This window comes from Bos grunniens, chromosome 1 (genome assembly GCF_055505025.1).
Source record: "Bos grunniens cultivar Pamir isolate PY7600 chromosome 1, Bosgru_T2T1.0, whole genome shotgun sequence".
In the NCBI taxonomy this organism is placed as follows: domain Eukaryota; kingdom Metazoa; phylum Chordata; class Mammalia; order Artiodactyla; family Bovidae; genus Bos; species Bos grunniens.
The window spans coordinates 57,839,439-57,864,389 of record NC_141165.1 but is presented as its reverse complement, the minus strand read 5'-3'; the positions used below and the strand labels follow the sequence as shown (position 1 = coordinate 57,864,389).

Here is a 24,951-nt window from a genome sequence, read left to right as displayed (position 1 = left end):
TAAGGAAAGCATTTTAAATCAATTTGTATAAAACCTGATATAATAGAAAGTAAATACCTGTCAGATAGGACCAGAATGTGGGCAAATTCAGAAATACTAAGTTCAATTCTTAATGTCTTCATGTGAAAAAAAACAAACAAACAAGCAAGCTATATAAGCCCTTTAAGACAGACACTTGAGTAAAGCTGGAACACAACTATTAGAAAATTTTTACCTTTGCTAAAATTAAAGTCACATAAATCATTACCCTAATCATTACCCTCAATGAACATTTGCTGGGTCCTAAAGCTGTAAAATGGAAGGGTGGATGGTTCCCATTGATTATTACTGACACACTGGCATTTGAAAACAGTCAATCTCTTAAAAAAGGAAACCCAATTTATCTTATGTAGCTATTTAGCCTCCCACTCTATGCATTAGCCATGCAGAAGGAGAATTGGTAGTACTTCTGGCAAAATGGATACATGGTAATTAACTGTGCCTAGTTTAGTAACAGGCATTAATATGAGCAAGCAAGCAAGCTAAACTATTTCATAATTGAAGAGTATCTCTTAGAAAATGAAAATTTAATTTTCTTCTGCTGCCGCATTCAATTTCTCAGTGGACAGGACCTGGAGGCCACATTTTCTAGTGAATACGGTTGAATTACAATATATGATACTTATTAAGCATTCATTTAGAATTCTTTTAAAATACCAAATAACTTTGCATCCTCATAGAATTAAACATTTGAGGAAATGCTACAGCTAATTCATAGAATTTAGTAAAAGATGCATTTAATTCTGTACTGAATTTCTGATATCATCAAGAAGAATTCCTTATAAAATACAAGGGAAAATACAAAATTAATGATAAAAGGTCAGTAGATAAGAGTTTAAATCAGATTTAGTTATTTAAAGATTAATATTGAAAAGTAAATGGTTCCTTTAGAGTTAAGATACATTGTTCATATATTAAATGGTTATTGTTCAGTTGTGCCCTACACTTTTGCAACCCCATGGACTATAGCCTGCCAAGTTCCTCTGTCTATGGGATTTCCCAGACAATTTCCCAGACACTCCCACAATTCTGGAGTGGGTTACCATTTCCTTCTCCAGGGGATCTTCGCAACCCAGTTAATGAACCCACGTCTTCTGCATTGGCAGGCAGATTCTTTACCAATGAGCCATCAGGGAAGCCCTCATGTACCGAATAATAGACGTAAATGATCACCTATTATAAAAACCCTTGGTTTTGTTTGTTAGATATTCATTGGCTATCTCTCCTTGAGAACAGAAATCTTTCTACATAAATGTATTATCATGGGAAGTTATACAAGTTAAGTACATTAGCCAGAAAGAAAAAAAACTGGGGTTATGATTACCTTAACTTTCATATGTAGACTAAGAAATATATGGCTGTATATTATGAATATACAACTTTAAAATAAAGTGCACGTATAGTTCTAGCTAAAAATGTATATAGTTTCAAACAGTCTTTCATTAACATAAACAAACATCAGCTAAAGTTTTGGAAAAATAAGTATTTATACCAAATGTGACTTTCAAATGATAATTCCTATTGTTATTAAAGGAATAAATATGAATTAGTTAATGAGTTTTAGTATTCTTGCCTGGAGAATCCCATGGACAGAGGAATTCGATGGGGTGGGGGGCATTGCAAAGAGTTAGACATGACTGAAGAGACTTAGCATGCATGCGTGAACAATGAACTTTAGTAATTCAATTTTAATACTAATATCTTATTTATCATCCTTCAGTATTCATATTAATCATGTTTTTAAAATTTTCTTAATATGGAATGAATATTGGAACTGTACTCCACATACATACTTGTACATGCTTATTGGCTGTTTATCTGGGTTTTGTTTTCTAGCCTAGAATTTACACATTATGTTTATAAATTTGTTGTTTGTGTTTACTGGTCTAGCTTCCCTATTAGGTTTTAAGGTATTCAGGGCAGAATAATATCTTCAGTTGGATTTGATTTTTGCAAACACTTATTGTGTTTCTAGGATGGGAGAGAGAACTGACTTTAAAAGAATCGACAGAAAAAAAATCAAGACCTACAAAAAATTTAATTCTGCTTGGGGTGGTAATTTGGGACTTCCCAGGTGGCACTAGTGGTAAAGAACCCACCTGCCAAGGCAAGAGACAGTAAGAGACGTGGATTCAATCCTTGGGTCGGGAAGACCCCCTGGAGGAGGGCATGGCAACCCACTGCAGTATTCTGCTTGGACAATCCCATGGACAGAGGAGCCTGGTGACCTACAGTCCACAGGGTCACAGAGAGTTGGACATGACTGAAGTGACTTGGCAAACATGCACAGTAACATAAATGCATTGTCATAACAGGGAGGTGCATACATGAGGCAAAGGGAGGATCATCTGCTCCATCACCTGGTTCTAGAAGAATTGGTGCCAGAGTTGTAACCTGAAGGCCAAGTAAACAATACCTGGCAAAGACTCCAAGAGGGCATTTTAGGTTAATGCAAAAATGTACATAGAGACCTAGAGGCATAAAAGGGCAGGTGACTGTGGTATAAGTACAAGCACACAGACAGTACATACTACAAAGGATTTGATACGGTGAGTGGTCAGAGAAAGGGTTGAGGAAGTGGATGGTAGTCAGAATATCTAGGCCCTGCATAGCTTTTATTCTTTCAGCCACAGGGAAAATTTTAAGCTTCTTCCTGCTTATTTATGATTGCATTTAACACCTAAAACATGACTTGTTTGCACTTCCAACAAAATAGAAAGTTATTTTCCCCCAGCTATTATCAACTTCAAATATTAATGAACTACCAAAGACTGTCAATGCAAATGATATTCAGAGACAATCTATTGAAAAATCTTCTAAAATTAAGCTAAGGATATTGACTCATATCTGAAACTTGGTCTTGATAAGTGGTACTGAATAAATAAATGAGTCAGCCTGTGTCTCTGGGCAGAACTGAGTGAGTGTGAAAGAATATTTTTTAAAAAGATGAAGAAGGAGGAGAAGGAAAAGGAGGAAGAGAAGAGCAACACAAGACAAAATTCAAAAGCAGTGACAAGAGTTCCTTTGAGTCAGAAGCCTCATTGATACCTTCTGCCCATGCTTTCAGAGGGAGTTATACAGGAGTCTCTCACCTGGGCAGGTACACTTCCACCTTTTGCTTCTTTACAGAGTTTGCCCACTCTTCAATCAGCTGTGCTTTAACCAATGGCTCCAGTGTGGCCAGTGGAACTTCCTGTCTGGACAATACCAGCATCATACTTATCGCATCTCCCTCATATGGTATTTCCAGGACTTGGTAGATGCCACCAGCTTCATTGGAGCCATCACTAAATTCCCCTAAAAAAGGACAGAAAGGAGAAAAAAGGCCTCCATCAAGGCTTGAATAAAACGTTTATATTTGTTATAACTTTCTTCCAAAGTTATGTATAGAATATAAAAATTTCAGGCATCTGAGAAGAAGACAATTTATTTTAAAGTAGGCCCTGAAATTGTGATTCCTCAGTCCTACCAAATTAATTTTAGGATCTCCAGAACTGTTTCACATGTGTCATAGCATGTTCTCTAGACTTAACATTTTATTTTTAAGGGACATACCTCAAATGAATATATTTTAAGGATATCATTAAAAAAATGAAAAGTCATGATTAGAAAAATAAAGCTCTAGATCCATGTTGGATGTGAATCACATTTACCAATATCCACCTGATTTCTAAGAAGGGAAAAACTGACCATGTAATACCCCGTACTCTCGCTCAATCATGTCCAACTCTTTCTGACTCCATAGATTCTAGCCTGCCAGGCTCCTCTGTCCATAAAATTCTCCAGGCAAGAAAACTGGAATGGGTTGCCATTCACTTCTCCCGAGGATCTTCCCAACCCAGGGATAGTCCACCAGGAAAGCCTACTCTATTATTACCACAGCTAAAAGTTTTGAGGCCAAGGTAGCACAGCCAACATGAAATTTAGAGCATTTATGGTGATTAAAATCTCCAAAGTAGATAATTAGGTAATTGGCTTAGTGTTCCATGAATTTAGCTAAATTGACCAGGCTTTCATTAATAATAATAATAATAATAATAATAAAGTCTTTAAAATAAATAACCCTGCAACTAGTTTTAAAAAATGTAATGTTTTTGTTCTGAATATTTTCATTTAACTGATATCCTTTAGACGCCACATTAAATATTTTGGTTCTCAAATAAATGGATATTTTCCTTTCATATTTTGACTGTTAATTTAATTAACTGTGATTATAATCTGTTACTTTTATAATGTACCTTTGCATAGAATAAAATATTTGTTCTAATATATATTTAGCTTACTTACATTTCTGCTTAAGACAATAAATTATCACAGTTCAGCATGGTATATAGAGAGGATTAGCACCCTAAAATTCTGAAAAGTCCAACAAAATATCCCTGAAAATAATGCCAAAGATGCTGACTTGTATCACAAATTATAGACTCTCAGTAAGTGAAACTATGAATAATTATGCCTGACCATGCATATTTATGGGCTTCCCAAGTGGCACAGTGGTAAAGAATCTGCCCACCAGTGCAGCAGATGCAAGAGATATGGGTTCAATCCCTGGGTCAGGACGATCCCCTGGAGTGGAAATGGCAACCCACTCTAGTATTCTGGCATGGGAAATCCCGTGAACAGAGGAGCCTGGTGGGCTAGAGTTCATAGGGTCTCAAAGAGTCAGACATGACTGAGTGACCGAGCACACACACACACACACACACACACACACACACATACATAAGTCTGAAAGCAAAATTTTAAAAGAATGCTTATAGTTCAAAAAGTGATGGAGTGTACAAACCAAGACCTGGGTAGAACATATGGTTCACTGAAAACTACCCCAAAGTGAATGGCTTTCTGGAGGAACTCAGAACATTCTTATACAAGGTCAGATATTTTCACATGAATAAAGTCACTCTGTATGTGTAATCAACTTTATAAACTAAACATATTGGAAAACTGTCACAACATATAATATTCACTCAGGATCTAATCAAAAGTCTTTGAAAATAGGGCCAAGAAAATTGAATTGTAGCCCAAATCAGATTGACAAGAAATCTGAATAACAAATATTTCATGTTTTTTCTTAGAAATTTGTTGATGTGCTCTAAGAAGAGAGAAAAAAAGCCAAAATGTCTTACCATAATAAAATTCTCCTTGTTGGTACATCATTGGAATTTGGACTTCACTTTCATCATCTTTAGTGAAGGAAAAAGTTCTGGTATTTTCAGGTCTGAATTGTGACTTCCAGCTCCCCTTGAAATAGACAGCATTGATGAGGGCCAGATGAGTGACAGCATCAAAATCCCTTGGGGATACCAAATCCTTCAACAGACCTATTCAGGAAAAGACAAATGGATGAAAATTCATATTAAATCAAAAGATGAAAGAATATCAAAAGATTGTCAAACTATCATCTGACAGAGTGATTAAGAACTTTATACCATTGTAATATTTACAATAAAAATTAAAAGTACCTAATGACATTAAAAGACACTTACTCCTTGGAAGGAAAGTTATGACCAACCTAGATAGCATATTCAAAAGCAGAGACATTACTTTGCCAACAAAGGTCCATCTAGTCAAGGCTACGGTTTTTCCAGTGGTCATGTATGGATGTGAGAGTTGGACTGTGAAGAAAGCTGAGGGCTGAAGAACTGATGCTTTTGAACTGTGGTGTTGGAGAAGACTCTTGAGAGTCCCTTGGACTGCAAGGAGATCCAACCGGTCCATCCTAAAGATCAGTCCTGAGTGTTCTTTGGAAGGAATGATGCTAACGCTGAAACTCCAATACTTTGGTCACCTCATGTGAAGAGTTGACTCATTGGAAAAGACTCTGATGCTGGGAGGGATTGGGGGCAGGAGGAGAAGGGGACGACAGAGGATGAGATGGCTGGATGGCATCACCGACTCGATGGACATGAGTTTGAGTGAACTCCGGGAGTTAGTGATGGACAGAGAGGCCTGGCATGCTGCGATTCATGGGGTTGCAAAGAGTCTGACATGACTGAGCGACTGAACTGAACTGAACTTTTAAAGGAAAAAATGTTATACACACACACACACACACTTACAGACTAAGGGGATCTAAAACACCCACACCATCTAAAATAACACTAGTAGTATTCTGACATTTTCACAAACTACAGAACCACATACAACAGAATCTCAGGCTTCACTACTTCCTAGTTGCAATGATAAACGTAAAACTCAACACAGAGTGTGCATGTGCTCAGTAGCTCAGTCGTGTCTGACTCTGTGACCCTGTGGACTATAGCCTGCCATGCTCCTCTGTCCATAGAATTTTTCAGACAAAAATACTGGGGTGGGTTGCCATTCCCTTTTCCGGGGAATCTTCCCAACCCATGGATAGAACCTAGTCTCCTGCATTGGCAGGCAGATTCTTTACCACTGAGCTACCTGGAAAGCCCCCCAACACAGAATAAGCATTCAACAAACATTTCTAAGTTTACTCTTGTACAATGTATGTAATTTAAATGTCATTCAATTCAAATGGTTTCCCCATGTACATTGGATATCTTTTTACCAAATGCAACAACTGCTTCTGAGTAAGTGAAAACAGATGTGTAAAAGCCAATTTAACTCATGATATCTTATTTCTCATCATTTAAATGTTCCTATCTAAATCTATTGTGAAAGACATTGGGACTTTGGTGATGGCTGAAATTGTTTAAGGGGAGTTTGGAATTAAACAGCTTTCAATAATTCAGTCTGATGCAGGTGAATTATTATTCTTAACTTACTCTTTGAATGTTAAAACACAATTGTGTTTCTTTTATGTTACATTTTAATCTCATAGTTAGAGACCATAGAGCCAATATTTGCTTGGCACTCTCTCATTTTATTAGTCAGCACTTCTTTTTTTTTTTTTTTAAAGTCAGCATTTTGGGGATTATGGGACAAAGAGTATGTGATCAGGGTCTTTTGTTGTTGCTGTTCCAGCATTAAATGTATTAAGACTAATATTATTTTTGGAGTCTTGACAACATGAGTTAATTAATTTAATGAACAGCCAAAGTAATCTACTTTCAGTTTGGTCTTATTTTTTTTTAATTCCAATTTCAATTATTTTTTGGTAAAATTGGAAAATAAAATGATAACATATGAAACATTTGGAGAGTTCGAATACATTTGGATAATAAGATTTAGAAGTAAAAATTAAAACAAATGCATCTTTTTCTAATCCCTCTCCATTTATTTGGCTTAAAATGGGCTTCTCTTTTTAAAAGGAATCCTGTATAATTTTTTGATTACCAATTAAGTTCTGTGGTTTAAAAGTCAAAAAATATTTTTAAACTCTCTTATTCTATTTTAATCACACTGTTAAGAGAGTCACCAACTGTCATTCTAAATAGTATCTAACTTATGAAATAGTCAGCTGTAGTAAAATTCCATACAGTAATAAAATTACTGTTCAGATGAAACTCACCAACTGGAGACACACATCTCATATTAATTTATCAGTGCCAATATTCTATATATGTCAAAAGACTTAACATCTTTCTCTAATGTTTATTCATGAACAAGGTTTCTAAAATCAGTTGTAATCTATAAAAAATAATTAGTAGATACTCAACTAAATGCAATCTAACATTCAACATGTAAAAGGAACAAAGGGACAAATAATGTCAGAAGGAAAAGAAAGTTCAAACTAAGCTATTAGAGAAAGAAAGGAGCCAAATAACTTACTGTTTGTGTTATTCTCCACCCACTTATTGATATAGTTGGCCACAGCTACATTTTGACTGAAGTCCACATGATTGACTTCTGCATTAAAGTACTTTTTTATCATTTGCAAAAACTCTTCACTGATATGAAATCCATTTTGCACAAAGAGGGAATTGGCAATTTTCATCACATACTGGCTCTCTTCAGCAGTTACCATGTGAGAAAGATCCTTCAAGAAGGAAAATTCTTCACCTGCAAAATGACAAAGGATGTTTATTAGTGGAACAAACACAGTGAAAGACTCTGAAGAGTGGAAGACCATGAAAATGTAACAAGGAGGATTAAGCGAACAGGCCCGAAGAGGAAGCACTTGCTTCTTCCCCACACTGACATGGTGTGGAAGTTGCAAGATTTGCGCTATTTCTAGATGTTCAGATTAACTTTTGCAGTTTTATTACTGCTATTATTTTTATTTTTTATTGATTATCTATCTATAAAGTAGAGATATTTGGATTGTTTTCTTTCAACGTACTTAGGTTACTTTAAGTTAGTCTTATAATTATCAGAAATATGAATTAATTTTTATTATCTAGTTTAAAAATCAAAATATTCCTTTAAATTTTACTTTCAGTAAACTTTTTAACTTTATACATAGAAAATCCAGTCAAAATTGTATTAATTCTCAAGTTTTTAATGAGTTAATTCATATGTATATTGGAAATATTAAATAGAAATTTTACATCATAGCAAAGTGATTACAATATACATTTTGGCTAGAAATTTTCTCCAATACAAGATTTTCATGATAGTATTATACAACATTCCAAAAAAATTCATGGTTGCTAGTTGAATAATGAAGATACAGTTGATTTTAAATAAAAATTTCTGATATTTAGAGAATTTTTTCTTTAAAGCACTCCTAACAGTTGTAATTTCTCATTTATTTATGTGATAATTGATTAATTTATGCCTCTCTCTCTAAATTGGAAACGCCATCAGAGCAAGAACCATGTTTGCCTTTGTTAATCACAGTGAAGTTTATTTAAATAACAATAATAATAATAATAAAGATATCATTTCCTTAGATTAACTCAGCCAGGGATGCAGCTAAGAAAAAGAACTTTCTTGGGTTTCCTAATGCTTGTCTTCCTCATACCATCTTAGTGAGACCACTTTCTTACCCTGTTTAAATACTGCTGCCTCAGATATAGACAACACAATTGAGTTGAGAACTAAAGTCAAACTATTTTGAGAAATCAAACCTAAGCACACTTACCATTTTTCAGGCTGTCATATCCCATTGAGTGACGGATTTCTTTCAGCGTAGACCCTTGGGCCCCAAGTTCCAACATTCCCATTGCAAGGGTGACACTCAGTGGAGAGAAGAGAATATTTTCATCCTCCCCAGTGGCTCGAAGATGGTTATACATATTCACTGACAACTCAGCAATGGTTTCATCAGTGAAAGTGGTCCCTAAAGCCAAACTTTGCAGAACCAGCAAAGAGAAGAGTCCAAGAAAAGCCATGCTGGAATAATCTCAAGCCTGGAGAACAATAAGTTACATATTAATTACTACCTCAGAGAAATGGAACCATAAAATAATAATAAAAATAATTTCTTGGAAAAGCTGTAAAGCAAACCAAAATTTTTAAACACATGCAGTGTTATTGTCTCTATAACAAAAGCTCATTAAGGGATTTGTTGGAAGATCCTATTAATCAATTAATAGTCAAATGAGCAAGTAATGCTGCTGATTTCTGAGGATACTCCCCGGAACAAGATAGCCCTGGTCCCATCTTCATGAGGTTAAGTATATATAGATACATATTTAACAATGTGTGGTGAGGCTAATTTATCAGTTTTCACAGCCTCATCATATATGAGGCTTCTTTGGTTGCTCAGATGGTAAAGAATCTGCCTGCAAAGCAAGAGACCCAGATTTGATCTCAGGGTTGGGAAGACCTCCTGGAGAAGGAAATGACAACCCACTCCAGTATTGCTGCCTGGAGAATTCCATGGACAGAGGAGCCTGGCTGGCTACAATCCATGGGGTCACAGAGTCAGACACGACTGAGCGACTACCACTTTCATCATATATATTTTGGTCATGACTTTGAAACAGTTTATTCTAGCTAACACTAAACTATGTAGGCCCAGGACAATCCAAGTGAAAACCAAAAAATATTCACAGGGTTTAAGATCAGTTACTGAAGTTAGGCATTTTCAAATGCCCCTTTACCCCTTTACTACAGTTTGATGGCACAGACAGTAAAAAATCTGCCTGCAATGCAGCAGACCTGGGTTCAGTCCCTGGATTGGGAAGATCCCCTGGAGAAGGGAATGGCTACCCACTCCAGTATTCTTGCCTGGAGAATCCCCATGGACAGAGAACCCTGGAGGGCTACTGGGGCTATTACTCCCCCTGGCAGTCCATGGGGTCACAAAGAATCAGACACGACTGAGCAACTAACATTTTCACATGAAGTTAATACACCAACTGGGTTACCAACTAGAGGGGAGATATCAGACACACACCTGCCAGGAGCCCCAGTTTACTCAGCCCAAGCTGCTGAACCCACAGGAAGTGGTAACCCTGAGAAAAAGCAGATTTGGCAGATCCTGTGTGGTTTTCCTTACACATCAGTTCCTAGGAGGCTGCTGTCCTAGGTGCCTGTCTCTGTGCAGGGAGGAGCCTTGCTCCAGCAATACTATCCTTTCATACTCAGGCTTATAGGACTATTTCAGCTCACACCAGTAAACTAGCGATTCTATTTAAATAACTATTCAAAATATCAAGCTCATCTGGTCCTTGAACCATTTTCCTTTGGGAAGAGAAAGCAGTGTCACCGCCCAGATATCTTAGAATGATACTCCTGCCTCTTGGCAACTAGTGTTCCACATGTCCTGTCTCCCCACAAAGAGCCTGACTGGCACAGACTGGAAACAGGATTCCCTCTCTCCTCATATTCTGACACTTTGTCACTGTAGGCATCTGGTAGCTAAACTACCTATTCAAACAATGAAGTAGCTTCCTTGTTCTTGATATTTTTTAAAAAACAAATAATCATTAAAACAAGTAAAGTGGTAGTGAGCAAACATATTTGGAAAATTGTATTTTAATTAGTATGATGCAAAACAGTCCCCATTACTCAGTTAACAGAGTGAATACACATTTAGAGCAGCATGCTTCTGACAGGTTTTTGAGTCAGAATGCTTTAACCAGTCCTGTAATATTTCTGATCAGTTTCAGAGAACTTTGCCTAGTCACTTTGCAAATCCTTCACATTTTAGGGTTAAGTTTCAGGTATCAGTTTTTTGTCTGAGAAGTTCCAAACTCCCCACCCCCACATCCATCCCCCCACACACTTCGTGTGTGTGTGTGTGTGTGCGCTTAGTCACGTCTGACTCTTTGTGACCCCAAGGACTGTAGCCTGCCAGGCTCCTCTGTCCATGGAATTCTCCAGGCAAGAATATTGGAGGGAGTTGCTTTGCCTTCCTCCAGGGGATCTTCCCAAACCAGAGATCAGAACCCGGGTATCCCACATTGCAGGCAGATCCTTTACTGTCTGAGCCACCCGGGAACCTCATGAATACTGGAGTAGGTAGCCTATCCCTTCTCCAGGGTATTGTCCCAGCACAGGAACTGAACCAGAGTCTTCTGCATTGCAGACAGATTCTTTACCAGCTGAGCTACCAGGGAAGCCCACACATTTTGCAATAAGGTTTGAATAATTTTTGCTTGTTTAGGAAGATAACGTTGAGCCGATATGTAAATATGAACTCTCACAACCCATGCGGTGAGGAGGCCGAGAATAGCTACTGGTGGGAGATGAAGTGCATGGTTGCAGAACAGAGTCTGCAGTGGAAACAGCATCCAGACAGAAGCCAGATGCCAGGGCACAGCTGCCCTGGTGGTCCACAGACTTCAGCCACCATAGAGGCTGCTGTGGCATTCTCTTTTCCTCTGTCCTCTCCAGGGAAAATCAAAGTAGAAGATATGAGTTTTCTCTCTAGTTTCAGATGGAACAAATTTAGCATATACTATCGTAAGCTGAAAGAGAACTTAAAACATATCTAGTATTTAATACTGAAGATGTAATGGTATTTAGGGAAAGTCTGAAATCCAAATGGGGTTCAAAAGCTCATGCTCTTCATCATGTCACCGTACTGCTTACTATCTGATGTGCCATCTTCACTTTACCTAGCAAAGACACATTGTTTTCATTTAATGTTATCTAGTATAAGACCAAGAAATAAAAGTCACTATATGATAGTAGTATCTGTCATTCAGTAACACAACTATTGGGAAATGACTGCGTTTCACATGGAAAAGAAATGCAAAAAAGCAAAATGGCTGTCTGGGGAGGCCTTACAAATAGCTGTGAAAAGAAGAGAAGTGAAAAGCAAAGGAGAAAGGAAAGATATAAGCATCTGAATGCAGAGTTCCAAAGACTAGCAAGGAGAGATAAGAAAGCCTTCTTCAGTGATAAATGCAAAGAAATAGAGGAAAACAACAGAATGGGAAAGACTAGAGATCTCTTCAAGAAAATTAGAGATACCAAGGGGACATTTCATGCAAAGATGGGCTCGATAAAGGACAGAAATGGTATGGACCTAACAGAAGCAGGAGATATTAATAAGAGATGGTAAGAATACACAGAAGAACTGTACAAAAAAGATCTTCATGACCCAGATAATCACGATGGTGTGATCACTCACCTAGAGCCAGACATCCTGGAATGTGAAGTCAAGTGGGCCTTAGAAAGCATCACTACGAACAAAGCTAGTGGAGGTGATGGAATTCCAGTTGAGCTCTTTCAAATCCTGAAAGATGATGCTGTGAAAGTGCTGCACTCAATATGCCAGCAAATTTGGAAAACTCAGCAGTGGCCCCAGGACTGGAAAAGGTCAGTTTTCATTCCAATCCCAAAGAAAGGCAATGCCAAAGAATGTTCAAACTACTGTACAATTGCACTCATCTCACATGCTAGTAAAGTAATGCTCAAAATTCTCCAAGCCAGGCTTCAGCAATATGTGAACCGTGAACTTCCAGATGTTCAAGCTGGATTTAGAAAAGGCAGAGGAACCAGAGATCAAATTGCCAACATCCACTGGATCGTGAATAAAGGAAGAGAGTTCCAGAAAAACATCTATTTCTGCTTTATTGACTATGCCAAAGCCTTTGACTGTGTGGATCACAATAAACTGTGGAAAATTCTGAAAGAGATGGGAATACCAGACCACCTGACCTGCCTGAGAAAGCTATACGCAGGTCAGGAAGCAACAGTTAGAACTGGACATGGAACAACAGATTGGTTCCAATAAGGAAAAGGAGTACGTGTCTCCTTTTACATATACTCTAGAGGAGTATATGTCTCTAGAAATCTAAAGAATACCCAGGTGTAACGTTGCTTCTCAATTCTTTGCCAGTGGAAGGAGTAGAAGAAGTAACAGTAACCTTATCGCATGATCATTTACTAACACTTATGCACACCCTGAAAGGCTGAGAAATGAGGTAAAATACCGGGTGAAGTTTTACGGTGTGCCAATGTAAAAAAAAAATTTTTTTTACAGAAAGATTTTCAGAACATTCAAATCCAGTTTTAAACATGTCTTGATAATGTACAGTCAGAAGTGTAAATACAATTTTGTAACATGATGAAATAGGAAAAGGAGTACGTCAAGGCTGTATATTGTCACCCTGTTTATTTAACTTATATGCAGAGTACATCATGAGAGACGCTGGGCTGGAAGAAGCACAAGCTGGAATCAAGATTGCCAGGAGAAATATCAATAACCTCAGATATACAGATGACACCACCCTTATGGCAGAAAGTGAAGAGGAACTAAAAAGCATCTTGATGAAAGTGAAAGAGGAGAGTGAAAAAGTTGGCTTAAAGCTCAGCATTCAGAAAGCTAAGATCATGGTATCTGATCCCATCACTTCATGGGAAACAGATGGGGAAACAGTGGAAACAGTGTCAGACTTTATTTTTTTGGGCTCCAAAATCACTGCAGATGGTGACTGCAGCCAAGAAATTAAAAGATGCTTACTCCTTGGAAGGAAAGTTATGACCAACCTAGATAGCATATTGAAAAGCAGAGACATTACTTTGCCAACAAAGTCCATCTAGTCAAGGCTATGGTTTTTCCAGTGGTCATGTATGGATGTGACAGTTGGACTGTGAAGAAAGGTGAGCGCTGAAGAATTGATGCTTTTGAACTGCGGTGTTGGAGAAGACTCTTGAGAGTCCCTTGGTCTGCAAGGAGATCCAACCAGTCCATTCTAAAGGAGATCAGTCCTGGGTATACTTTGGAAGGATTGATGTTGAAGCAGAAACTCCAGTACTTTGGCCACCTCATGCGAAGAGTTGACTCATTGGAAAAGACTCTGATGCTGGGAGGGATTAAGGGCAGAAAGAGAAGGGGACGGCAGAGGATGAGATGGCTGGATGGCATCACTGACTCGATGAACTTGAGTTTGAGTGAACTCCGGGAGTTGGTGATGGACAGGGAGGCCTGGCGTGCTGCAATTCATGGGGTCACAAAGAGTCGGACACGACTGAGCAACTGAACTGAACTGAACTGAACATGAGTGTTATATTTTAAGCTAATAAAAAGCCTTCATTCATATAAAAGCAAAACCCATTGCCAACCAATAAATATTTCAGGAAGTATGGCCAACTCTATTGCATTTGTAGACATTTTTGTTTACTAATGTATATGAGTGTGTGTTTTGGTTGCTCAGTCATGTCCCAATTCTTTGTGACCCCACAGACTGTAGTCCACCAGGCTCCTCTGTCCGTGGAATTCTCCAGGCAAGAATACTGGAGTGGATAGACATTCCCTTCTCCAGGACTAATGTATGTACCATGAGATAATAGTAATAGCTGACATATGACATATGGCTTATGACAAGTCATGTGCATTCTGTGTCTTGGCTTCCTCATTCATTACATGAAGATATCAATCCCTACTCTGCACACTTATTAAAGAAAGAAATGAGATCATGTGTATGTTTGAAGCACTCATTTTATGCTGAAAGTTATACTAGTAAAGGACACTAGAAAATTATTAGAAAATATGTTTCCTAGGCTTGTATAATTGCTAAGTCAAGCAAGAGATTGTAGAGACAAAATGAGCATTTTATCATTAGTGCTGGCCCACTGAATGCAGCACCATTACCCAGTCATTCAGCCAAGACTGACAGAGGTATCAGGAAGATACCAAAATTTATAAGGACTGGCTCTTATCTTCAAGGAACTCACATCATTGTGCAACACTGCATGATCTATTACAGTGCTTCTCATCTTTTTAAGAAAAGAGATACTTTTAAGAATCAGGTGAAGGGTAAATCATCTCCTCAAGAAATGCATGCATGGAGAACAGAACATTATATTCCCTGGGCAGGGTATTTGCTGGCCTCACATTAGGAATCCCTGATCTACAGCAGATGGTCCATTTCAGAAAGAAGTGTTCGATGGACCCACAGCTCTGCAACATTGCCTTACTAGGGGAAAGAAATGTCTAAACCTATCATGTCCCATCAAGCTTTTAGAGGATTCCTGGAAAGACCAGCCATAGGTTTGTGAGACAGGGCTCTTCCCAGGGGAGTGAGCAGCAGGACACTGATTTACATGTTCTGCTAGAGAATTAGAAATTCTAATAAATTAGAAAATCTCTAGCAGAAGCAAGTGATATCAGGAAACTCCTTAATAAAGATTTAATGAACACTCCTCTGGAAACAGACATCTGATCTATAGTTAAGTGATTTTTCCTTCTTTTGAAGGCAAGATCATGTGCAAGCAAAATGAACTCTGCTAGCCTGATCCAGCTATTGTGATCCCACCTACTCTACCCTTGGTCCCTGGCCCCCTTCACCTCTGTTGCTTCTGACTCCTGAGTGGTTCCCCCCCACCCCACCTCCTGCCCAGAGGAGAGGGGAAGATTTCCTTTCCCCTTCTATCAAGTAGGTATACTCTCTGGATCTGTTCCTGACCTTCTCCCGTGTAATGCTATTCTTGTTCCTGCTGGTGGATGTCTCAAAACAAAAAAGTACTTTAACTATTGTTCCTATTCATATTATTCCCAAATAAGTAAAATTCTAGCTCTAGCTTTATTTTTATCTTCATTTCCAGTGTGCATTGCAAATCATTCTTGGGATATTTAGTCTTTGACTCCTGCCAGCATTTCAAATTCAAGGTGGCTCAAATAGGAATCTTTGTCTTATCAATCAAACCCACCCTTTTTAAAAATGTCAGTGTCAAAGTCTTTGATGCTTCCCCATCTCTTTTCCCCTTATGTTCAACCATACTGCATCCCTGACACCTCCTAGCTATCATCCCATGATCACTCCCCTGACCATGGTGGCAGTTCTTCCTTTTAATGTATTCCTAAGGACTCCACCAAGAACCCTCAGCCATTCTCTGAATTCCGGGCTACAGTCCTCCTCATTCCAACAACTGCATATCCTCCTGATGAACTGTCTTGATGTGCTGTTACAAACAGGTATTCCTGTATTTATAAAACCTTGGACTCACCCTTATGCCCGGAGACTAAACCCCCAAATCTTTAGTCTTGAATATAACTCACTTCTGTGCTATGCCAGCATTCCCTTCTATCCATTACTCTCCTTCCTGGATCCTGCATTTCTAGTGAGAATCCCTCTTGCAATACATATCCCAGAATTTCCCTCCTGTTTCTGGTTTGTGTAGTTTTCTTTCTGGAACAACTTTAACCTGGTTCCATGTGTTCAAATCCTAACCACTTATCAGGGTTCCTAACCACTTCCTTTTCTTTTATGAATACCCTCCTAGTTCTTCAGTTAAAACATCTATTTCCCCTTTCTCTGAAATCTTGGCACATTTTATCTCTACCTCTCCAACAGCATGTACCACCGCTTCCTTCTATTACAGACAATTCTCTACATGTGTTCTCTCTTCTCCGAGGCTTTTGGAAGGCACAATAGAAGTACTTTCATCTTTTATATCTTAGGATAATCAGAATAAGCACCTAATGCATCCCACATACTAGGTGCCCAATAAATATCTGTGGAATGAATACAGCATGGGATCCAAAGGTCTACACAGCGGCATTAGAAGGAACAGCAAGAGTAGTGCGGCTTCTGCGTTCTTGAGGCTAATTTAATTTGAGCCCACAGGTAGTAGCTCATTTCCATTTTTTACTGCCTTTGATAAAGTGTTTCCTTATTGAGTCTGAGACTGTCTTTCCAGCCTGACAGAGTGGCACTGTCACCAATGCTGGCATAGTGCGATGGCTGGACACGGGGTGCATTAACAAACAAGTATACCACCTTGAAAAATCACAAAAGGTGATACCCAAATGTTACTGTATTAACATTTGTCTACAAAATGCCAGGGTCCCACCATTAATCATAACAATCCATGCATTCTAAAATGTATTACTCTCACACGGAACATCACTTTGTAGATTATTTTCAAGCTATTGAATAAAATACTTTCTTCGTAAAAACAAGGGGCTACAGTACCAGACTAATAATGGACTGTGTTTTGGTGCTAGGAAAGGCAAAGGCAGCTGAGCTGTGGATAAACTATGTTAATTCTTGCATTTCTTCTCCTATTGCTATTGGTCAGGTAGGTTGTGGACACATGTGTGAGTATCTTGCTTCAGAAAAAACCTCACTGAAACAGGTTAGAGAACTAAATCATTTTATAACTGAGGTATGAGGAATCACAGAACCCAAAGCTAGAACAATAAAAAAAAAGATAGTATTATTTATAGAGAGGTTGATTATTCATATATGTAACATTTCTTTTTTGATAACCCAATTATTTGAAATTTTTAAAAAGTGTTTTCATATTTTGAGTTGAGAAGGCAAGGGAGGTGTTCTTAAGAAGGTGAGATAAATAGCTGAAGAAGGTCGTTTCTCCAGCAAGAAACAGCCATGGGACTTAACTAGGGAGAAACGTCTACTGCAAAGAATACTTGAAATTATCACAATACTTTTTTGTTAATCAGCTATATCCTAGTACAAAATAAAAAGTTGTTTTTTTTTTTTTTTAAAGAACACTGTCTTGAAGCCCTCTGGCCTATAAATTTTCAGATTTTTGCATGAAAATTTTTTAATTGAGGGAACTAAATTTAGGTTTGCTACATTTTTACTTTACCAAGTACATATATTGGGAAGGGGCAAAAAAATTCACAACAATAATGAATCACATAAAAGAGCAAACATTTCCAAATGAAAATAAGACAGTCACTTATAGTGTATATACTTAAATTCATGAAGGTTTCTCTTCCCCCATGAGAAGGTATTGAGTGGTTGGAAACCACTACTCTAATTTTGGTTAGTTCTAGCTCACTTGATGAAATTTGGAACAAGAAAGTTGACGTTTCTAGATCTGTGGTTTCTGATTAAGAGACAGGTTTAACCTAGATCTGCAGAAATGAAACTGGGAAATTTTTCAAAGAATTTGTCACATACAAAAAAAAAGAGAGAGAGAGTCATTACTTGTGAAACAATATATATTTAAACAACCCATAATTTAGCAAGCTTCATCAACTGTAACATGCATGGTGTTCCTTCTTATCCCCAATTTTAACTTTTCTGAAATTGGAATGATTCTTTTAATCAATGTTCAATGAAACCACCTAGTTCTCAGACAGAGAGGCAAGTTGCCATTACCTGTATAAGCATCATAGCCTGGAAAATGTGAACTTTAGGCTATTTGTTTGTCCTTGCTCTCTAAGCTGACTTATTTCGACTGATGTTGGCTCCCATAATTAAATTCTTGCTTCACGTTGGATCTAGAATTGCCCTCAAAAGGACTATAGTATGATGGCAGTCCTAGAAAGAAAGAGGACCACATATACAGAAGAGAATAAAAAGGAGAATGCTGCTGCTGCTGCTGCTAAATCCCACCAGGCTCCCCTGTCCCTGGGATTCTCCAAGCAAGAACACCGGAGTGGGTTGCCATTTTCTTCTCCAATGCATGAAAGTGAAAAGTGAAAAGTGAAAGTGAAGTTGCTCAGTTGTGTCCGACTCTTAGCGACCCCATGGATTGCAGCCTAACAGGCTCCTCTGTCCATGGGATTTTCCAAGCAAGAGTACTGGAGTGGGGTGCCATTGCCTTCTCCGAGTGAAGGACTAGGACTACTGAAGTGAAGTCGCTCAGTCGTGTTTGACTCTTTGCAATCCTATAAACTGTAATCTGCCAGGCTCCTCTGTTCATGGGATTTTCCAGGCAAGAAACTACAGTGGGTTGCCATTTCCTTCTCCAGGGGACCTTTCTGACCCAGGGATCCTACCTGGGTCTCCCGCACTACAGGAAGACTCTTTACTGTCTGAGCCACCGGAGAAGCCTAAGGACAAATGCTCAGGTGCTAAGCTGTCAAAATCATCCTGATAACTTTCAAAAATAGCTATATACTCATGTGGAGTGTAGGGGTATGGTGACGGACTAATCAAATCATCAAACGGAAATGTAGAGAACACATCACTATTTGAAATGTCTTAGGATTACACTTCAATCACAAAAGCACTAAAAGTTTTTGATCAGAAAATGCATTATGTAAAGTATCATGTCATACGCATGATAAATAATGGCCCAGTGTTGATTCAGAAGGATGACAAGAAGCCTTAGATTTAAACTCTGCTTATTAAGGGAATAATATACTATGGAATGAATAAATATATTCCATTGTGTTATTTTTAAAAAGACATGTACACCATTTTCCTTTTTAAATATCCCTTCTAAAAAAACAGGTGTTTTTTTAAACCAAGTTTTTTTAAACTTGGTTTATTAAAACCAAGAGGTCAGAAGCAAGGAAATAAGAGAAACAAAGAGGTTTAATTTTGTAATTGCAACATCTATGAAATTATGATATCAATGATTTCATCTTTTCATCTTTTTCTTTCTTTTGCTTCTCCCTTCAGCTATTCGGCCCACTGGGACACTTTTCGATAGTCTCTTAGATTTTTCTGTAAGATATATATTTATGTTCTTTTTCCTGTTCTGTTGAATCAAGAGAAAAAAAAAAAAAAGAAAGCCCATCAAATATCTCTCCAACAAGGGGGAAATGGCCAGGCAAATCAAAGGACCAGAGCTAGGGAGAGAGAAAACCTATAGAGATTTAATTTACCATAAAAAATTATAAAAGGCTTGGAAGTGGACTAGGATATTTACTGGGTGTCTTCAGTGAAAACTTATGCATTATCTAGAACATACTCTTCCAAGTTATCTAACTGTGGGTTTGGACCATTCATTGTCTTTGAACAATTTTACAACTCTCTAAATTACAGAGAATTGATAGTGATGCAAATGATTCTTGTCTATAAAAATGCATAGTGTATATGGATGGTTAGAATGCAACTAATTGCATATTGTCCTGTGGTAGTGACTAGTTTTGCATCTATTAAGCAAATACATTTCAGTAGTCCTGATAGACTTATGTATTCATTTGCTTCCTGGATTTTCTCATGAATTGTTTTTAACATGTTACTGGATCTCTTACTAATTAATGAGCTAAATAAAATCTTTGACATTTGTTCATTTTATATTTGGATGAAAATCAAGATTATAATCTTAAAAAGATTATAAATAATATTTAAAAATAAAGAAAAAAGGTAATTTTTCTTTATTTTTTAAAATCCTTAAAGTTAGAATTTTTTTCTTTCAAAAAATGTTTATTTTCATGGGATACCCCAATAAGCAGAATAGGAAGGAACTGTGATATTAGACTTTACTTAATTACTGACTATTCCTTAATTATTGGTTGAATTAGTATTGTACCAGTGGTATCCCAAAGTGACTTCATAGAACTCTGAGTTTCATAGAACTCTGTGGAATTAATGATTATATAGCAGCCAGCACTGAGCTGCTCTCCTATAGTTTTAAAGTTCTTGAGTATTTTGCATGCATCCCAGATGAAGGTTAGGCCTGCAAAAGACAATGGAGGTCTGCTCATTTAGGGACTAACTAGTTCGGGTAATGCTGAGAAATAATTAAAGGTACCAAAACTTCCCAGAATTTATAAAGTGCTTTGATACATATTAATATAATTAATATATAGTCCTCAGGCTAATTGGAATGAAGATGAACAGTGACTGAGAAGATTGGCTTTCTCTGATAGCAGCTAAGGCTTCCAAGGAGCTTTTGGGTTTTCTCAGTAATCTCCCTGGGCCACAATATCATCGATCTAGTAAGAAGCAGGGGCCATAAACTTTCAGGAATATTTCACAACAAAGATAACCTCTTGGGAAATTGTTTTGACTCGGTGAATAAATTCTGAATAAATAAATCTCTGGCCAAAACTTTTCCTACTTTAGGCCCTAAGAAATTTCTTAAAATTAAAAGCCAAAATATTGTTTACTCTGTATCCTTCAGAAAGTTAGGAAAATGTGGCCCAAAAGAACTCTTGGCAATGATAAAAATATTACCTATGTTTCCTTGTCCAACAAGATAGCCATTTGACACTTGTAATTATTGGGTTCTTGTAATGTGGTTAGTGCAACAGAGGAATAAGAATTTTAATTTAATTGATTTAAATGTAGCTAGTAGTTACTGAAGGACAGGGAAGCCTGGCGTGCTGCAGTCTATGAGGATGTAAAAAGACAGACACATATTTGAGCGACTGAACAGCAACAAGTGGTTACCATATTTGCAAGTGTAGAGCTAGAAGTAGGCGAAACACATTTACTCTTCATAATCTGACCATGATACAAGTGCTTGAAACAAAAACAGAAAAATCAGCATGGACCTCACAAAACATGTTTCTTTAAAAATAGACCCCCTTTCTTCAGATCTTAACTCATAAGGAGGCTCCATTTGGAATTCAAAAACGTTTGGTTAATGCTGGTGATTACTGAGGAAAACAAAGTCAATATCAACAAAAACTGGTGAGCTGGCAGGTGCTTAGTCCTCCTAGATATATGATTTGGGCTTTCCATAAAATGGTAATGAATAATTCTGTTTGGCACAATTGGGAGAGACTTTGTACTTGCCAACAACCAACTTCCTCTGGAATACTGTCAGGAAAGCTAAACAAGTGACGCGCGAGCCCCACAGCAAAATTCAGTGAATAGTTTCAGAGACATAGGTTAAAAAGTCCTCACCATGATTGATGGTCAATCATGGTCACGCGTGGCCCAAGGCCACTGTGGAACTAAGCCAGACATTAATGGTCTTAGCTTACCCATTAATGTTTTAAGAAATGCTTGTGCTCGCTCTCACTCTCTTCCCTAGCCTGAAGGCTTAGCTGTTTACAAGACTATAGAACATTTCTGCCAGAAACACTTTGCCCAGACCCTCATGTTATAGATGAGGAAACAAAGTCATTTGTATTGAACATCTTGTACACAAACAATATTTAATGAGTTACGATAGATACTTAAAGAAAAATTAAAACTTCCAATGTGAATACTGAATTTCATTCATTCGTTCAATAAATACCTGTCCTTGACAGCTACATGTCACACCCTATACTAGTTACTAGGAATGTAGATGAGAACAGAGAGACACAAGAGAGGCCTTTATGGTATTTGCCTTCTTGTGTTAGTTCTACATTGTTTAAAGAGATATTCAGTTTTTTTCAGATTTCAGGTTTTTTCTATTCTCAATAAAAAAATATTGGATTTTCTATTTTTTCAATATTAAAATATTGCTTGTGTAATAAAGCTTTTAAAAGTTTAATATGTCTCTAGAAATCTAAAGAATACCCAGGTGTAAGGGTGCTTCTCAATTATTTGCCAGTGGAAGGAGTAGAAGAAGTAGCAGTAACCTCATTGCATGGTCATTTACTAACACTTAAGTACACCCTGAAAGGCTGAGAAATGAGGTAAAATACCCGGAGAAGTTTTACAGTGTGCCAACCTAAAAAAAAAATTTTACAGAAAGATTATCGGAACATTCAAATCCAGTTTTAAACTTGTCTTGATAATGTACAGTCAGAAGGGTAAGTACAATTTTGTAACGTGATGAAATAGGAAAAGGAGTACGTCAAGGCTGTATATTGTCACCCTGCTTATTTAACTTATATGCAGAGTTCATCCTGAGAAATGCTGGGCTGCAGGAAGCACAAGCTGGAATCAAGATTGCTGGGAGAAATATCAATAACCTCAGATATACAGATGACACCACCCTTATGGCAGAAAGTGAAGAGGAACTAAAAAGCCTCTTGATGAAGGTGAAAGAGGAGAGTGAAAAAGTTGGCTTAAAACTCAACATTCAGAAAACTAAGATCATGGCATCTGGTCCCACCACTTCATGGGAAATAGATGGGGAAACAGTGGAAACAGTGACAGACTTTATTTTTCTGGGCTCTAAAATCACTGCAGATGGTGACTGCAGCCATGAAATTAAAAGACGCTTACTCCTTGGAAGGAAAGTTATGACCAACCTAGATAGCATATTGAAAAGCAGAGACATTACTTTGCCAACAAAGTCCATCTAGTCAAGGCTATGGTTTTTCCAGTGGTCATGTATGGATGTGAGAGTTGGACTCTAAAGAAAGCTGAACGCTGAAGAATTGATGCTTTTGCACTGTGGTGTTGGAGAAGACTTTTGAGAGTCCCTTGGACTGCAAGGAGATCCAACCAGTCCATCCTAAAAGAGATCAGTCCTTAGTATTCATTGGAAGGACTGATGTTGAAGCTGAAATTCCAATACTTTGGCCACCTGATGCGAAGAACTGACTCACTGGAAAAGACCCTGATGCTGGGAAAGATTGAGGGCGGGAGGAGGAGGGGACGACAGAGGATGAGATGGTTGGATGGCATCACTGACTCAATGGACATGGGTTTGGGTGGACTCAGGGACTTGGTGATGGACAGGGAGGCCTGGCTTGCTGCGATTTATGGGGTCGCAAAGAGTTGGACAAGACTGAGTGACTGAACTGATCTTCTAACAGAGAACAGTAGTGGTTAGGGCTCTTGATCAGACACACAGAAGAATCTCAGATATTCAGTATATTTGCATGTTTTTAAAATTATATCTGGGTTATAATTACAGTGTTTCCAACTCCCCTTTCTCCCTTCCTTCTTTCTTTCCTTCATTCCCTCCTTCCTCTCTCTTTTCTTTCCTTTTTTCTTTTTTTGATTCTCTGTCTCTCCCCATGATAATGGAGCCCTACAGCTATTGTTAATTTGCTCCCCTAGCTTTACCCTCTTGCCTTATTTTAAGAGATCATGGGTGAGGTTTGGGGACATCTGAACTATCCTGAGGTGAAATGCATAGGTTCTCTTTGTCTCAGGGTCTGTTAAGGCCATACAAGTCTACTTCTTTATCCTGGCTAATAATTATAATATTCCCAAGATCAGCTTGCCCTTTTAGTAATATGGTTTCGGCTCATGGAATTCTGACACCAAATGAATAAGGCAAGATGTTAATATATTAGATCAAGTCTTGTGAAATTACCATTTTTATAAGTGAAAGTGGTTAGGTATCAGCAACTTCATATGCTTCCAACTACACTTTACTGAGCATCTATTGTGTCCCAGGCTAAATATTAAAACATTAACAGATTGTTTTGTTATTTAGTATTTCATACAGTTGTTTCACTGTTTTCAGAGGTCACAATATCTCATATTTTTAATAGGCATCCTAGTTAAGAAATCTGGGGAAACAATTATTATGATTTCCTCTTAGAAGTCTTTTCTCTTTATCTTTTGCTGGAAATGCTAGAAACTGACAGAGGAACTCTCCAACCAATACAAAACACCAACCTAAATTAGGTGGCTCTTTCTTTAGAAGAAAAAACACAAAATCCTTGTGGCTCACACCCTCTGTACCCTGAGGAAATTGTTATATGCCTTATTTTTTTTTTTAAACATCAGTTGTAAAAAGTACTTTTTTTATTTTTTAAATTTTTATTGGAGTATAGTTGATTTATCATGTTGTGTTACTTTCTGCTGTACAACAAAGTGAATCAGTTATACAGACCTATAAGGGAAAACATTCTAAATAAGGGCAGATACATACATTACTTTAAGAAACACCTGGAGTAATAGGCAAATTTGGCCTTGGAATACGGAATGAAGCAGGGCAAAGACTAAGAGAGTTTTGCCAAGAAAATACACTGGTCATAACAAACACCCTCTTCCAACAACACAAGAGAAGACTCTATACATGGACATCACCAGATGGTCAACACCAAAATCAGATTGATTATACTCTTTGCAGCCAAAGATGGAGAAGCTCTATACAGTCAGCAAAAACAAGACCAGGAGCTGACTGTGGCTCAGACCATGAACTCCTTAT

The 24,951-nt window shown here is 37.7% G+C and overlaps 1 protein-coding gene across 2 annotated transcripts in view; it reads right to left on the bottom strand.

Moving 5' to 3' along the window:
• The window catches only part of SERPINI1 (serpin family I member 1), an 83,007-nt gene that overhangs the window by 21,468 nt on the left and 36,588 nt on the right, over nt 1–24,951 (bottom strand). For both annotated transcript variants that reach the window (XM_086318174.1, XM_086318185.1), the window contains exons 2-5: nt 8,990–9,257; nt 7,735–7,965; nt 5,166–5,360; nt 3,132–3,336 (exon numbers count right to left, since the gene is read on the bottom strand). In XM_086318174.1, coding sequence (XP_086174300.1) covers nt 3,132–3,336; nt 5,166–5,360; nt 7,735–7,965; nt 8,990–9,239 — 881 coding nt within the window. In that variant the 5' untranslated portion in view covers nt 9,240–9,257. The remainder of the gene's footprint in view (nt 1–3,131; nt 3,337–5,165; nt 5,361–7,734; nt 7,966–8,989; nt 9,258–24,951) is intronic.